The sequence below is a fragment of the Uloborus diversus genome, unplaced genomic scaffold (assembly GCF_026930045.1).
Source record: "Uloborus diversus isolate 005 unplaced genomic scaffold, Udiv.v.3.1 scaffold_13, whole genome shotgun sequence".
Taxonomy (NCBI): Eukaryota; Metazoa; Arthropoda; class Arachnida; order Araneae; family Uloboridae; genus Uloborus; species Uloborus diversus.
The window spans coordinates 7,071,850-7,087,638 of NW_026557987.1; the positions used below are offsets into that span (position 1 = coordinate 7,071,850).

The 15,789-nt window shown below is 36.5% G+C and overlaps 1 protein-coding gene across 1 annotated transcript in view; it reads left to right on the plus strand.

Annotated features, from left to right (window-relative positions):
• LOC129232652 (neuroglian-like) overlaps window positions 1-8,264 on the plus strand; it is a 64,163-nt gene extending 55,899 nt beyond the window's left edge. Inside the window, exons 6-7 of the mRNA XM_054866784.1 lie at window positions 3,061-3,274; window positions 7,963-8,264. Of these exons, the coding sequence (XP_054722759.1) occupies window positions 3,061-3,274; window positions 7,963-8,182 (434 nt within the window). The 3' untranslated portion in view covers window positions 8,183-8,264. The remainder of the gene's footprint in view (window positions 1-3,060; window positions 3,275-7,962) is intronic.
• The last annotated feature ends 7,525 nt before the right edge of the window (window positions 8,265-15,789 follow it).

Here is a 15,789-nt window from a genome sequence, read left to right on the forward strand (position 1 = left end):
TGGGTCAAAAATAATACCAATGCTAGCAATGGAAATTTAGTTTAGATGTGCAGATTTTTTTTTTTTTTTAAGTTTGCAATGTTAACTTTTTAACGAGCCTTTAATAAAGCATGTTTAATCATTTGTATTACTAACAGGTTAGAACATTTGTGTAAAAAGTTGAATTATTGAACTACCAAAATAGTAAAACATACTTTTGACTTATAGATTAGAAATTGTATCAATCTTTTTAAAGATTTTTTTAACGAGATTAAAATTTAACTTAATTTAAAATTGATTAAAATTAGGATCACCCTTAAAATGTAAGTATTGTCATTTTTTGACAAGTTTTTACTTACAAATACATAGACAAGAAATTTTTAGAACCTTTTAGAATGTACCTTCAATGCAAAAACCTTTTAAATCATCACTTTTCTGAGCTTCAAACTCCTCGTCTATCAGCTTCTGAAATGGTGTGTCGTTCAGCATATCATTTCATTGGCAATTAAGGGGTCACAGTACCTTTCAAACATTTTTTTAAAAATTTAAGTAAATTTTATATTTCTTTGAAACCATAACATGCATACTTATTTCTTAATCAATAATTTATTTTCAAAAATTAAAAATATTGTCTACTTTTTTTAAAAAAATCAAAAAAATGAAGAAAATTTCAATTTTTTGAAATCCTTAAGGCTTTTTTATTTTTGCACTAATTAAAAAATTTTTCTTTGCTAAATGATCACTATAATCATCTCTAAAAATTTGTGCATTCATTTGCTGATGAGTTTATAAGAAAGTTTTCTGTGATTAATTACGTAAAAAATCAAAGGTTTTTTTTAAAATTTGGTTTTTAAAGGTTTAACATGCTCTAAACATGTGAGTCATTTATAAAATGCTTATCCAATGCACAGTTTTGTCAAATAGGTTATCCCAATTGCAAAAAGTATTACTTTATAGCTGTATCTTTAATAGAAGAAAATCCTTAGTGATTTTAATAAAAAGAAAATATGAAAATACTATCATCGAGAAAAAGCAGTTTAAAGTTTTTCTTTTGCATAAGAACACATAGCGAGCACGGCCTAAAACCACTCATAACTTTTTAAACATTTGAACTAAAGCAATGAAATTTTTTCCCTGTGTTCAAAATAGTTTTTAGTTTTGAAATAAGCAATAAAATTTTTTTTGATCGTTTCATCATTTTTTGAGGTACTGTAGCCCCTATCTTTTTTAAAATTTTGATAGTTATTTAGCAGCGTAAAATTGTCTTCCAGTTTCTTCTGGGTTTTAAACTAAAATCTTTCTTTTTTTTCACTTGAAAAAGTTGGCAGCGAATCGTAGGTTGATTTTGATGTGCTACCGGTAGCTTACTGGTTAAAATAATGCTTACGTTCAACGAGCTCAACCAGTAGCGACCGGTAGATTGATCACATGACAGCTAGTAAAGTCAGCTAATGCTAAAGCATTGGAGGTGACTGTAATATAGTTTAGCCTTGCATATTTATTTCATCAAATGTTACTTTTAATATAATTGTAAGTGAACGTGACTTTAGGTTTTTAAAATACTGTCAGAACGACTCAAGATGATATAAATGTTGTAACGTAAAGCTGATTTCCCAAATTCAACTAAAATAAATGCATGTTAAACGTCAAGGAGTCTCAATACATTATATGACAGTGACGTCATTATTTTAACCGGTCACTCATCGAACTCAACCATAGCATGTCATTCTTGTGACCGAATGTGGCAGTGAAAAGCAAAAGGATGTCAGTGGCAACATTAAAAATTTGGAGATGACCTGTACAAATGGTGGGTGAACCGCTCCTCTGTCTTGGGGCAGGAGATGGTACTAGTAGTCCTGGTAGGTGCTGCTATACAGCATGATTTAGAAAAAAATATGAATAAAAGCCTACAAAGCACCGCAACTTTAAACGCGTTTTACTCAAAACTCAGGAAATGTCGTCCACTTCATAGAGTAATAATAAGAGTAGACCGAGCTATGGCAACCCTTTTGCTGCTCGTAAACCAAACCATGTGACTGGTGGATATCCTAGCAACAGCGGGCGCTGATCGTAGTAGACGATCAACGCCCGTTGTTGCGTCGATTAGTACATCGTATTTGCATCGTAATATGTGCATCGTAATTGCATATCGATTAGTACATCGTAGTAGACGATCAGCGCCGGCAAGAAATAAAATAGACTTGATGGAACACGGAAGAATGATCTTTTATGGAGTCCGATTTGTAAATTTGTTATTCTAAGTTGTAAATATTTTGTTAATATAGTGAGTTTTTCGTTTAGATGGCACTGTGCATTTTCTTTAGTCAATTTCAATAACTCCCTGAGCAATTAAAGATGCAGGTGCCCGAAAAGAATCGGCAAACGGTAAGAAGATACCGATGAGTACATTTTTGCGTTAACGCGAAACGTTTACGCGATGACGTTCATGCCAACGCTGACGTAGCAGTTCCGAATGAAGTTACTGAAAACTGTGATCAAAAACAAATTACTAATGTGAAAATAATGCATAACTAAAAAAAAACAGTTCAATCTCTGCACCTGGAAAAAAATTATAATGAAAAACATTACGTCTTAAAACACATGTCGAGTGACAAACTATAGATAATCCTGCCATCTAGCAACCATGCCGCCAAAGTGTTCGCCAAGCCTCCCACCAGTCACATGATGCATCCATGAACCCATTTTTTCATCAGCAAGTCTGGGAAAGCTCGACCTACTCTTATTGGTTGCGTTCGACGAGCTCGACCGGGAGCGACCGGTTAGTTAATCACGTGACAGCTAATGATCACATGCTCCAATCAACCAATTAACAGCCGAAAATGGTAACCGGTGAGATAACCGATAGATGATAGAATGCTGCGGTTTGTAACCGGTTACTTACCGGTCGACCGGTGAGATCCGTCGAACGCAACCATTATTAGTCTATGCCGACACCCTTTTGCTCCTCACCGCTTTAGGTACGTAAATTCGCTTTGTTTCTCCGTTCGGTATCTAAGTGTTTGATGAGGAATGTCCTTTTTAACCCCTTATGATGCGGAATGTCCTTTTTTAACCCCCCAGTGCTCGCGGCGCCCGAGGGCCCGGAGAACATCGCCACCGCGGCCTGGTTCATCGGCATGCTGTGCGCGGTGGCCCTGCTGCTGCTGCTGCTCATCCTGGTCTGCCTGGTCAAGAGGAACCGGGGCGGCAAGTACTCGGTCCACGAGAAGGAGGCCGCCCAGGGCAGGGACCAGGACTACGCGGACGACGGGGGATTCCACGAGTACACCAAGCCGTGAGTATCGTCCTCGATTTCTCTCTCTTACCGTCTAGCGGGGATAACTTTGGCCTTCGCGAACGAAATTAGCCGGACAAATGAAAACAGACCGTCTATGCTGTATCAGACATACAGTCTGCCCACGGATTATACGGAATTGGTAAACGTCTAGCGAAGGAGAATTTATCGGAATGAGGGGGAAAAGTAAACGTGATGCAGGTGTTCCACTCATTTGAATGTGACTCGGCTTCAGTTAGAGGCTAACATACATCTGCAAAAGCTGGCGTCCTGGAAAACCAATAGACTGCTTTTCCATCTAATTGGTGGTCAGACTGCGGGACAGTTATTGTCACTTATTTGCTGCAAGGGCCAAATAGGGGCTTCCCTTTACCATTACTGGTAGTCCTGATTGCAGGGGTGATTGTGTTCCGGTATTTTACCGAATTTCCGGTATTTTTGGACGTATTTCTGGTATTTTTATGTCCGAAAATACCGGAATTATATATATATATATATATATATATATTTTGTGCTTTTATCCCCCTACCTCCGCGTTTTTTTTTTTTTAAATTATATAATACTCATCAAACATACCTGCAAGAGCCTTAAGATGGACACCTATCCCTTAAGATGGACAAATGTCAAGATAATTTGTATAACACCAGCTCAAAAGTAACTTTGTAACCCATTAAAAATTTAATCACATGTACACACACTATTTTGACTCGGAACTATTTAAAACTATGGCAAAAGTGCACTTAAGTAATAGGGGCCAAAGATTATCCCCCCCCCCTGTTCTCACTTTCAAACTTTCAGGTATTTTTTGTTGAACTCACAATCACCCCTGTGATTGGCTTTGCTCACGTAGAGCAACCGATCGACCGTGGTTGACCGGAGACTGACCGGGAACGTTCTGATAGAGCTACTGGTTATTGAAAGCTAATGAAAACATACCACGGACACTCACCATGATGTCATCAAGTCAACCAACCGCTGATTTGCTCCATGCGAACATAGCTATGGCTTTTCCGTTCGTTGGGCTAATGAAACCATCAAAGGCTAAAGTTACCCTAATTGACCGTACTAGTTTTACGATTCCAGTGTTTTTTTTCCCCTTGAGTCATTCCACATCAAGTGACCTAGTGGTCTGCACCAGACCATGACCCATTTTGATGAAATTTCACAGAGATGCCCAGTGTCTTTGAAGGTACTACAGTAGAAGACCGTTATAACGCACACCTTGGGACCAGAGCTTTTGCATTATACAGGTCTTTGCGTTATATAGATCATTTCACAAATTTTGAAACTAATACTCAGAATATGTCTATATATTAGCACTTCAGAATGAGTTTTATCTGCAATGAGTATTAAAGCACTAATATTACAATGAGTTATTCACAAATAAATATGGTTCGCAATCAAAATCCTGCACTTCTGCCAGCTTCATGGTTTGCATAACAGCTGCATTTTCGAGAGCCATCTGATATTTTCTGTTTACTATGAGTACTCATTTCCAATTTAAAAGATTTGAAGTAAGATGGAAAGACGAAAAACTTTCAAAATTTAATTCGTCTAGCAATTTTTATGTTTGCAAAACGAAACAGAGGGATTTTTTAAACTTCAAAACCTATTGTTTACTCCTGAAAAGTAGTGCGGTTTATAGAGAATTGCGTTATACAGGTCGGCGTTATAACGGTCTTCTACTGTATATGCAAATTTTCGGCTTCCGAGATCCAAATCCCGACTATCTGGGATCCCTCGAATGAAGGACACCATTTTGTGATGCAATATTTGGCAACTCCGGGGAATATATTCCCATGCTTAGGCCACACTTGTAGAACATTTAATTGCACTCCAGTGCTGAAATTGTGGGAGCTTAGAGTACTTTTGGTTGCTAATATGTTCTGGTATTTTTGTGAGTTTGAGCTTATTAGCTTTTGTGTTGCACGCATATAAGTTCTTGACAAAAGGTGGTGGGGAAGTTTTTCTGGATTTTTAGATAGCTCTTTTTTTTTTTTGTCCTTATCTGAAAGAACACAATCAATATTTTAGAAAAAATATTCTTACACGAAAATATCTGTTCTTTCTATTGGTGCTATCAAAATGAAAGTTGAAGGTGAAAAACTTTTGCTACGGTGCATTGAAGAGGCAATTTTGGATGTGGAGGATTTGATTGGCACTTTGGATGACAATAGCCTTTTTAGAACTGATATTTGAGCTTGCAATTATAGCCCTTTAAAATTAGCGCTTTGACTATGGCATTGCAAACTATGAGCTTTTGAACCAGTTATGTTCAAAATTTATGACGATCTACAATCCAGAAAAGATTTCCCATTGCATTTTGTCTAGAGCAAAACAAAAGCTAATGAACTGAAACTCGCAAAAATACTAGAACACATTAGCAACCAAAAGCACTCTAAACTCCGAAATTTTACGCCTCCGTTGTAATGCAATTTTGGGAAAGCTTAGCCTAAATGTGGCAATTTGTTTCACAAAGATTCTCTGCCATTTTGGAGCCTTTTTTGTGAGGGATCCCGGATCCTCGGGATTCGGATCTCGGAAGCCGAGAATGCCTGTTGGCTTCGAAGGCACGGGGACACTTCTGTGAAATTTCGTAAGAATCAGAAATAGTGGGGTACAGACCACTGGAATCACCTTGAATGAATCTTTTGCAAACCATAAAAAATTAAGCATGCAATGTTTCATAATACAAATTTTTTTTTTGTTGTTGTTTGAGCCAGTTAGAATTTATACTGCCATAAATGCTTATTTCGACTAACACGAACATTGTATGAAATATTTTTAACGTTATGCCAGAAGAGCATTGGAAAAATGTCATTCAGTGGAGGATGGGGGATTGAGAAGGAATAAAAGGAGGAAAGAGTGAAGCATTTATTTCTTGAAGCAAGGATCTCAAGTCAAGTGATATATTTGAAAAAAAAAACAGGTTTCGTACACTCATTTCACGTAAAAAGTGTCCCCCGTTCATTGAAGTCGAACCATGTGATTCAACATCCTTTGCCTCAACATTTCCTAATCCGACGGCTAGACTTGCTCAACCTTTTTACTGTACATTTCTTTTTAATAGAAAATTATTATCTATTTACGTGAAAGAATACAAGGTGTTCCGAAAATGACTGATACATTTGAAAAAGCAATAAAAACTCGACGGGCAGAGATAGTAATATGCCATTCGTTGCATTATGCGTCGGACAACAGTAAATTTCCAGACAGAAAAGCTTTCAAAATTAGTTACAATGTTCATCAACAGATGGCGCTGCAGGTATTTTTAAAAGGTATAAAAAAAAATGCAGTGTAAGATTGCCAGAATGACCGATATATTTGAAAAATCAATTAAAAACCAAACAGGCAGCGACAGAAATACACTGTTTATTTGCAATATGCGTGGCAAAAAAGTAAATTTTCTGACAGACACACCTGCAGCCTCGCTTAAATACCTGCAGCGCCATCTGTTGAGGAACTTTGTTACTAGTTTTGAAAGTTGGTCTGCCTGAAAATTTACTGTTGTCCTAAGCTCAATGCAATGAGTGGGATATTTCTATCACTGCCCGTTGAGTTTTTATTGATTTTAAAAATGTATCAGTCATTTTTGGAACACCCTGTACAGGCATCCCTCGTATAACACGGTACTTCTACAACACGGTTTCGATATTACATGGTCCCAAATTTGCGATTATTATAACACGATTTTGAAAGTACATGGTACTAAACTTGAATTTAATGCCTCATGGTTTTGATACTACACGAATGTTATATTTATAAAAGATGGAATTTCATTTTTGTTTAATACATTCTGTTAACGGTTGATAACTCTAATAAGATTTTACTTTGTTTTTATGAAACTTTGTTTTGATATACCACGGTACACATCCATTGATTTACACTATTTCTAAGTCTCGTATAACACGGTTTCGATATAACACGATACATCTTAACCTGATTTTTCTCATGCACATACATAATTAGTATTAAAAATGAGTAAAAACGTTATTTTTAAAAAAGTCTTGTATAACACTGTTTCGATACTACACGGAACGAATGAACCGTGTTATACAAGGCTTGTTTTTAAAGTAAGGTCCGTTTAGAAATAAAAAAAGAACGAGTCAAGATAGAGCAAAGACGTTTATTGCACAAAAATCTACCACCCTTACGCTATATTTTGACATTGCTCCCGTGATTTTCCAAGCATTTGTCATAGCGTGGTACAGGTTTTTGTATACCTATTCGTACAAATTTGCCGCCTGTGTAGGCGACCATGAGGGCTCTTACAGGGCTTTGGCTGGGATGTTTTTGAACATCCTCTGGTCTGCCCCCACCTCGCTCGCAGCAACTTTCATTTGTTTCGGCATCTTAAAGTCTTTTCTAGGTGGTCTGTGGCACAACAGCAATAATGAGCTCAGAGAACATGTTACCCCATGATTGACTACACAGGCGGCAATTTTCTACGAATAGGTATACAAAAACCTGTACCACGCTATGACAAATGCTTTGAAAATCACGGGAGCAGTGTCGAAATGTAGCGTAAGGGTGGTAGATTCTTTTTGCAATAAATGTCTTTGCTTTATCTGTTCTCGCTCTTTTTTTATTTCAAAACGGACCTTACTTTAAAAACGTCCCTCTTTCGAGGGACACACAGCCCTGTACTTGTTTGTGTTGTGGTCCTGATGGGGGGGTGTCTCTTCCAGGGTGGAGACACACGCCGGGGGCGGCAGCCGCCTGAGCCTGACGAGCAGCTACAAGGGCGCCCAGGAGAGCGACACCGACAGCATGGCCGACTATGGAGAGGGGGAGGTGGGCGGCAAGTTCGGGGAGGACGGCTCCTTCATCGGGCAGTACGCGGAGAAGAGGAGGAGGGAGGAGGAGCAGCGGGCCTCCCAGCCCTCGGCCCTCGCCACCTTCGTCTGAGACGGACTCTCGCTCATCGTCTTCACTTCACCCAATCACGTGTCTGTTTCCACGGGCCGGTCGCTTCTCCGGACAGGTGATCTACCGCTCTGGTTGCCCAGTTACTCGATAGGTGGCGTCGCTCGCATTGCATGCAAAGGGAAATGGATTTCAGTGGTGCCATCTGTTGAGTAACTAGGCAACTAGAGTGGCAGATACCGTTCTATTTGCCCAGTTACTCGATAGGTTGCGTCATTCGCATCGCATGCAAAGGGAAATGGATTCCAGTGGTGCCACCTGTTGAGTAACTAGGCAACTAGAGTGGCAGATACTGCTCTAGTTGCCCAGTTACTCGATAGGTGGCGTCGCTCACATTACATGCAAAGGGAAATGGATTCCGGTGGCGCCATCTGTTGAGTAACTAGGCAACTAGAGCAGCAGATCACCTGTCGAGAAGACTACCCGTTTCGTTTCTCTGCTCGAATCTCCGATTCACTTCGCCGTGGTGAGATTTTTCTACGGCAGACTTCTCGCTCGGTTCAATGGATTTTCTCGGCTATATATTGAGCATGCTCCTGGATGGGTCTCATTGTGTGAAACCTGACGAGAAGTGCCTTCAGTGATGTAGGTTTTTTTCGCTTTCACACCCACCTTGGCGAAAAGCAGCCATGTCTTCTGTTGAGGAAAATATAAAATATGATGTGGTTGAAGTAAATGTCATGGCATTTATCATGGTGGAAGACAAACCCAAATAGATAAAATTTTATGTAAAATCATGTTGCAAAAAAAAAAACTGAACTAAAATACTGTTTGAAATAAGTCGAGTGGATGAACCTCGTGCACTCGTGAGCTTTCCAAAAAAAAAAAAAAAAGCCTTTAGAAATGAAAATACAAAACAATGACCTACATTTTGGCTCGGAGGACCAGGTTTGCTCTACGGACATTGTCCGGGTTGCCATTTTGAAATAGTATCGCCGAACGTCGGCGATGTTTCCGAAAATCTTCATCTGATGCCGGCGAGGTCTTTCGGAGAGCAGAGATTCGATGTCCGTCTTCACAATCTCGATATTCATCTGCTTACGGAATGACGAAGCCACAGGACTCTGTAGAGTGGCTCGTTTTATACCAAAATCACACCACGCACTGCCTCCCAGACCATGTCCTTCGAAGAGAAGAGTCAGGACAAGGTCCTGCTGAGGATGGGAGCAGCTCTCCTCAGATGTACATACGTAAAGGAAAAGGAAAATAGATTGTGAGCGTTCTCTGATGGTGACAGTCGTTTATGGATTTGTATTCTTCCTCCCCTTCGAGTGAACTTTACCCGATGGATGCGGAAGCGATTGCGTTCCATTTCTTCGGGGACCCCACAGTGGAATGATTGCATGTATTTGTGCTAAAAGGCAAAAATTAATACTGAAAACAAAATACCAGAATTTGCTGAAACAGAACTTCCCTGCATTGAAGATTCGTGGATAAAGTCATGGGCGCCCATATGCAAAATTCTAAGGGGGGGCTCAGGAATTTTCCCAATGGTTTAGCAGAGCATTTTCCTCATGGAAACTGATTCCAGTACAGATTATAGAGACATCAGAATTTGACATTTTTAATAACTTATTCATTGATAGATAGAAAAGAATTTTTTTTACATCTTTGCAAGGAAAAAAAGCACTAAAAGCAAAGAAGTTCTCATCCCAAAGGGGGGGGGGGGCTTGAGCCCCCCTTGCCCCCCTATATGGGCGCCCTTGGATAAAGTGTCCTCCATGAAGCATCTTCCCCTAATAAAAGTAGGCGAATTTTTTTTTTCATTTGTTTTCTAGTTCACGTTTTTACTCGATCGACAGAACGACAAACTCTAGAGTTTTTACCTATTTTTTTTTTTTTTTGGACCATTCTTTGAATTTTAAAATTGTAGTGGATGGTTTTATTTCATTTACCATTTCGACGCTATGACTCCTTTCCGAATCAACGAATAGACCGAAACGATAAGTCGTCGTTTTAGAATCGCCTATTCACCTTTCTCTAGAGCAAGTACCGTTTTGCCTCTATGCAAACCCCCCCCCCCCCCCCCGAAAGGCTCTCGTATCGAAACGGAACGCATTCGTTTTCGTGTCCTGTCCTATATAGTTTATATATATATATTTTGTTTGTTGCATTTACAAGGATAGATTAGTTATCATTTTTGTGTTTGTCTTCCCAGTTTTATTTCTCCCTTCTCTGCCTTTGTTTTCGTTTCTTTGTTGATTTTATTCCATGATTTTATAAACGAAGGAATTAGACTCGAAAATCAAAATGAATCGTTATCACCGATGTTTCGTTACCTTGCCGGGGGGGAACTTTTTTACGACTGGCGTGGGACGAGATCACTTTTTTTGAAGCTCTTTAGTGGTCGAAAATGCTGAACTTTTGTTTGACTTAAAAAGCGTTTAAAAATCTGTATTTTTGAATATTATTTTTAATTATTCTGGTCAGGGTTGGATTTTTGCCGGGACAGTGGAAAAAACCATGGCAAAAATGGGAAAAAAACCGGCAAAAATGGAAAAAAAACGGCAAAAACCTAATTGCAAATAAAGTAGCATTACATTGTTAATCAAGAAATAGTGACACTATAATATAAATAATACACTTTAATATTTTAGTTATGTCTCTCCATGTTACTTCTCATTTATAAGGTGAAAAATAAATTAAAAACAAATGTTGGGATTGCAAAACTTTAAATGTTTGCTAAAACAATTTTTTCAGAATAAGCCTATTTTTTCTTTTTATTTTATAGTTGCATCTCGATTAAGTATACTTTATATAGATATTTAGTATTCTGTAAAAAATGCTATATAATAAACAAGCTAATTACATTTTCATTGTAAGTTAATTATTTGTCTTAGATGTTACAAACTGAAATTTTTTTGTTAATGTTTAAAAATTTAAAAGTAAAAATGCTCCCATAACTTTAAAAGTAAGTTAAACCTTAAACTTTTTTTAAACTATAAAAATAATTAAATTAAAATTTTATCAAAATCTTTTCATGCTTTTACTTTTATATAAAAAGGAAAAAAAAAACTGTCCGTAAGTTGTTAACACGAAATCTATTTTTGCCACTTTGGCAAAAACCTATTTTTGCCAGGCGGTAAAAACCGTGGTTTTTTCCATGGTTTTTGCCGCCCCCGGCAAAAACTTGCCAACCCTGATTCTGGTTTTAATCTTAAATGTAATTTAAAACCCTTGAATTACTTTTCGCTCTTGCACTAAGTTAATTGTGTGAGAAATAATTTTATAATTATCTCTATTCAAAATGGAGCTATTCAGACAAAATGATGTTAAGTGTAAAGTTATAAGAGTAGATTTTTTAAATCTAGATTTAATTCTGTTTTTGATTGACCTTTCCGTATTCTGCCAACTGTGTATTATTTGATTTCTCGTTTAATCCAAACTCACCACTGACGAATTCGACCTTCAAAAAAATTGATTCATGTTTCCCATGCAGGTGGCCTCAAATTTTTAAAAGTTAACTCGTACCATCGGTAAAAGTGTACATACATAGGTAGTGTTTTACATTGTATATAGTTTGGTGCAAGAAAATTTGCAATAAATATGAAACTAATACAATCGTGTGGAGCTTACAAAGTCACTTTTAGCAAAGAAAGAAATAATACTTTTTAATTGCATAGTAGCTGAAGAAGAATAAAAGTGGCAATAGTTTGTCGGATTGTTTTTTATTCATAGATGTTTCCCGGTAGGACTCATATTTTGGTAGTTCGGTAGCTTGAATTGCGTATATTTGCACACAACACACACATACAGTTGAGTGATGCCTTTTGTGTCTATTCCCAGAAAGAAATGGACCTTTGCCGAAACAGAATTTTCTAGAATAGTCCCAGTGAAGTTGGCATAGATCTATTGTTTCTCTTCATGTAAATATTTTTAAAATCGACTTTTAGAAACTAGAATTTTGATTTTTTTTGCACTCAAAGCCTTGATTATTATCTGAAAAACAGCCCTCCCCCCACAATCAAAACTGCATGCAGCTAAAAAAGTCCCATACTAGAGAAAGCATCAATTGGAAAACCATTTGCTCTTAATAAGTAAGTGCATTAAACTGAAAAGTTCAAAAATAACATTTTATGGTAGACTAACAGGCGATCTAACGCTTTAGTTAGGTAGTTATTTCACAGATGGCGCCACTTAAACGCTATAAAAAGAACTGATTTCGATGGCGCCCATCTGTGAAAAAACTATTAACCAGAGTGTTGCATCGCTTTCTGCACCAATATTTAGCAAATACTTATCCAGAACTATGAATTTATTTTTAAACAGTCATGAAAATATTTTTCAATGCATCTCATCAAATAAAGATTCCGTTGCAATTGGTGATGCAAGAAACTTAAAACGGTAACTTATTCCTACTTAACGGAATTCAGTGTTAAATGTTTTGCTGCATGAGTTTGTAAATTTTTTGTAATAGGCAACTATGGATGAGATATATTTTTGGCAGCTTTTTAAATGTATATTTGGTGCACATATTTTGCAGCTTCATCGACGACCCTATTTTAGTACACTAGGAAAATCAATCTCTCATTGTTAAATTGTTCTTGTTTATTATGGTGGTTGAAAGTTTATTTTTATATCGATTTTAATTTGTTTTGTTTTGTAACAAAATTTTCCTGTGATTATCTTTTTTTTTTAATCAAACGATCATTCCAAAAATATAATCTTTTAATATTGTTATCAACCCTGCCTCGGGGAAAAAATCTTTTGCAGCTCAAATATTTTTAAGAATGTGATTCATGGCAGAACCTCGGCATTTTACAGACATTCCTGAGGAGGCCGTTGGTTGGGATGTTGGTTCAATCTTTTTGCATCCAATCGTCATTTGCCTCTATGTTCTTAATTTTTCTACAAATAAAAAGTAATAAGCATAATAATTGAAATAAAAACATTATTTGTTGGAAAGAGTGATTAATCGGACGTTTAGGTGATCTTTAATTTAAAATGAACTCGATGTTCTAGATTTTATTTTTGATTTTCATCATTGGCTCAAAGTGATGGATAATTTAAGGGGAGGGATGAAATTGAGGTTTGATGAACTATAATAATTAAATACACTGGTGATGGCTAATAGTATCATTAATTATGAATTGAAGAGATTATTTGAAAGATGCATAAAACATCCAATTTGAGAGGAAAATTTTGGTGTACTTGACGACCGAACTACAAGCTCCACATGTGATTTATCAAGTAAATTAGAGGTTCGATTCCAGACATTGTAATATATCGGTGTGTCGAGGTTCTGCCTATGAAAATAAATATATATTTATATCTTTTCTATCTTGGTGTGTGATATTGTTTAAAAGATATGGTTGTGAAATATTTTTTTGTGAATTTTTTAAATGGACTTAAAACATTGAAGACGAAAGCACTGCTTCCATCAGTGAAGGAATGCTTGGTAAAACGCACCTAGTTTTCGAAAAGCATAAGAAATTTTAAAACGAGGTTGTGTATTTTTCCACAAAAGATTGTTTTTAACCAGTATTTTTGTATTGAACTATTTCTAGATTGTTTTGCATACGACAGTTTAGTATTCATTATGTATTTTTAGACCAACTCTTTTAAAAAATTGTCGTGAACTGTTTGGCAAGACTAGGAAATGCATCAAACGTCAGAAATTGTTATCCGTTCTTTGGAATGTCAAAAGTTTGTTTTCTAGAAATGTGTTCTGGTACATGATGTTGTATGGATGCAATCGAACAAGTTAAACGAAAACCATTCTATTAATGGTAAGAGATATTTCTGAGTTACGGGGTTACAGTACCTCAAAAATGATGAAACGATCAAAAAAAAATTTATTGCTTATTTCAAAACACAAAACTATTCTGAACACAGGGGAAAAGTTTCATTGCTTTAGTTCAAATATTTATAAAGTTATGAGTGGTTTTAGGCCGTGCTCGCTATGTGTTCTTATGCAAAAGAAAAACTTTAAACTGCTTTTTCTCGATGGTGTTTTTTTTTTGTTTTCATGACATTAGAATCCCTAAGGATTTTTTTCTATTAAAGATACAGCTTTAAAGTAATACTTTTTGCGATTGGGATAACATATTTGACAAAACTGTGCATTGGATAAGCATTTAATAAATTACTCTAATGTTTAGAGCATGTTAAACCTTTAAAAACCAAATTTTTTTTTTAAAAAAACTTTGATTTTTTACATAATTAATCACAGAAAATTTTCGAATGAACTCATAAGCAAATGAATACACAAATTTCTAGAGATGATTGTAGTGATCGTTTTGCAAAGAACGTTTTTTAAATTAATGCAAAAATGAAAAAGCCATAGGGATTTGAAAAAGTTGAAATTTTCCTCAATTTTTTGGATTTTCATAAAAAGTAGGCAATATTTTTAAACTTTGAAAATAAATGATTGATTACGAAATAAGTAAGCATGTCATGGTTTCAAAGAAATATAAAATTTATATAAATTAAAAGAAATTTCTTGAAAGGTGCTGTGACCCCTTTTAAATCTGTGTATTTCTCTTGTTCATTTGAGGGCATCTTGTTTGCTCTGCATCTATGAATCTAGACGCTTCAATGACCTACAAGAAATGAAGATGCTTTCCATTTGAAAATGAATGTTCAAAAGGTCGTACATTATTTAATTATTTACCGGTAATGTTAATTATTCATTATCTTGAATTGACAGCTATTCTTGTTTTTATGTACAATGACTCTTATTTCATTTACAATGTTTTCTACAGCTATTCGTAAAACAGTTTACAATTTTATTGCAAATGCTATTTGCAAAATGTTTTTTAAATGCTTTTCGGTCCTGCATCACAGAATGACCGGGCTTTTTTTTTTTTTTTTTTTTTCAAAACCAGGGCGGTCATTCCAAGCTCGTCAGTTTGCGAGATCGAGATTCTCGCTCACGTGATCCGTTGTGGCGTAGAAATATCGCAAAGTAGTATTCTAATCTACTCGAACCTAGCCGTAAGCTAAATTCGAGTCGATTAGAATACTACTTTGTGACATTTCTACGTCACAACCGATCACGTGAGCGAGAATCTCGATCTCGCAAACTGACGAGCTTGGAATGACCACCCAGTTTTATATTCCCGATCAAGCCTCACCCAAATTCAAGAGAATATACATTTCTTTTGCAAATGATGTAACAGGTGATAGATTAATCGTGTTTGGTCAAGGGTTTATACACATCCACGCAAAGCAATCGACAATCTCTTTGCAAGCAAAAGCATCAACGGCACGATTTTAAAAAAGCGGGCCTATTTTTTCTAAGCTCTGTAGTCGTACATTTTTCGAGGTGTTTTACACTCGTTTTTTTTTTCTTTTCAAAGGAGGCGGCATTTGTTTCGATGTTAGACGCACCTATTTTTGTATTTCCCGGTTTTTTACGAGCGTCGAGGGTATTTTTCGATACTGCTGTTTGTACGCGCGTGCGTGATTTTAACACTCAGTATGTGTCCGTGGATCGATGATGGTTTGGTTCTGAAGGAGGTTTGATTCTTCAGGGCTTCCAACTGATCTATTCCCCCCCCCCTTAAAGTCACTTTTTTAGTTACAAGTCCCTAAACTCCGTTTTGTTTTTCAAAATCCGGATGTCTTTTAACTTTGTCTTTGAAAAA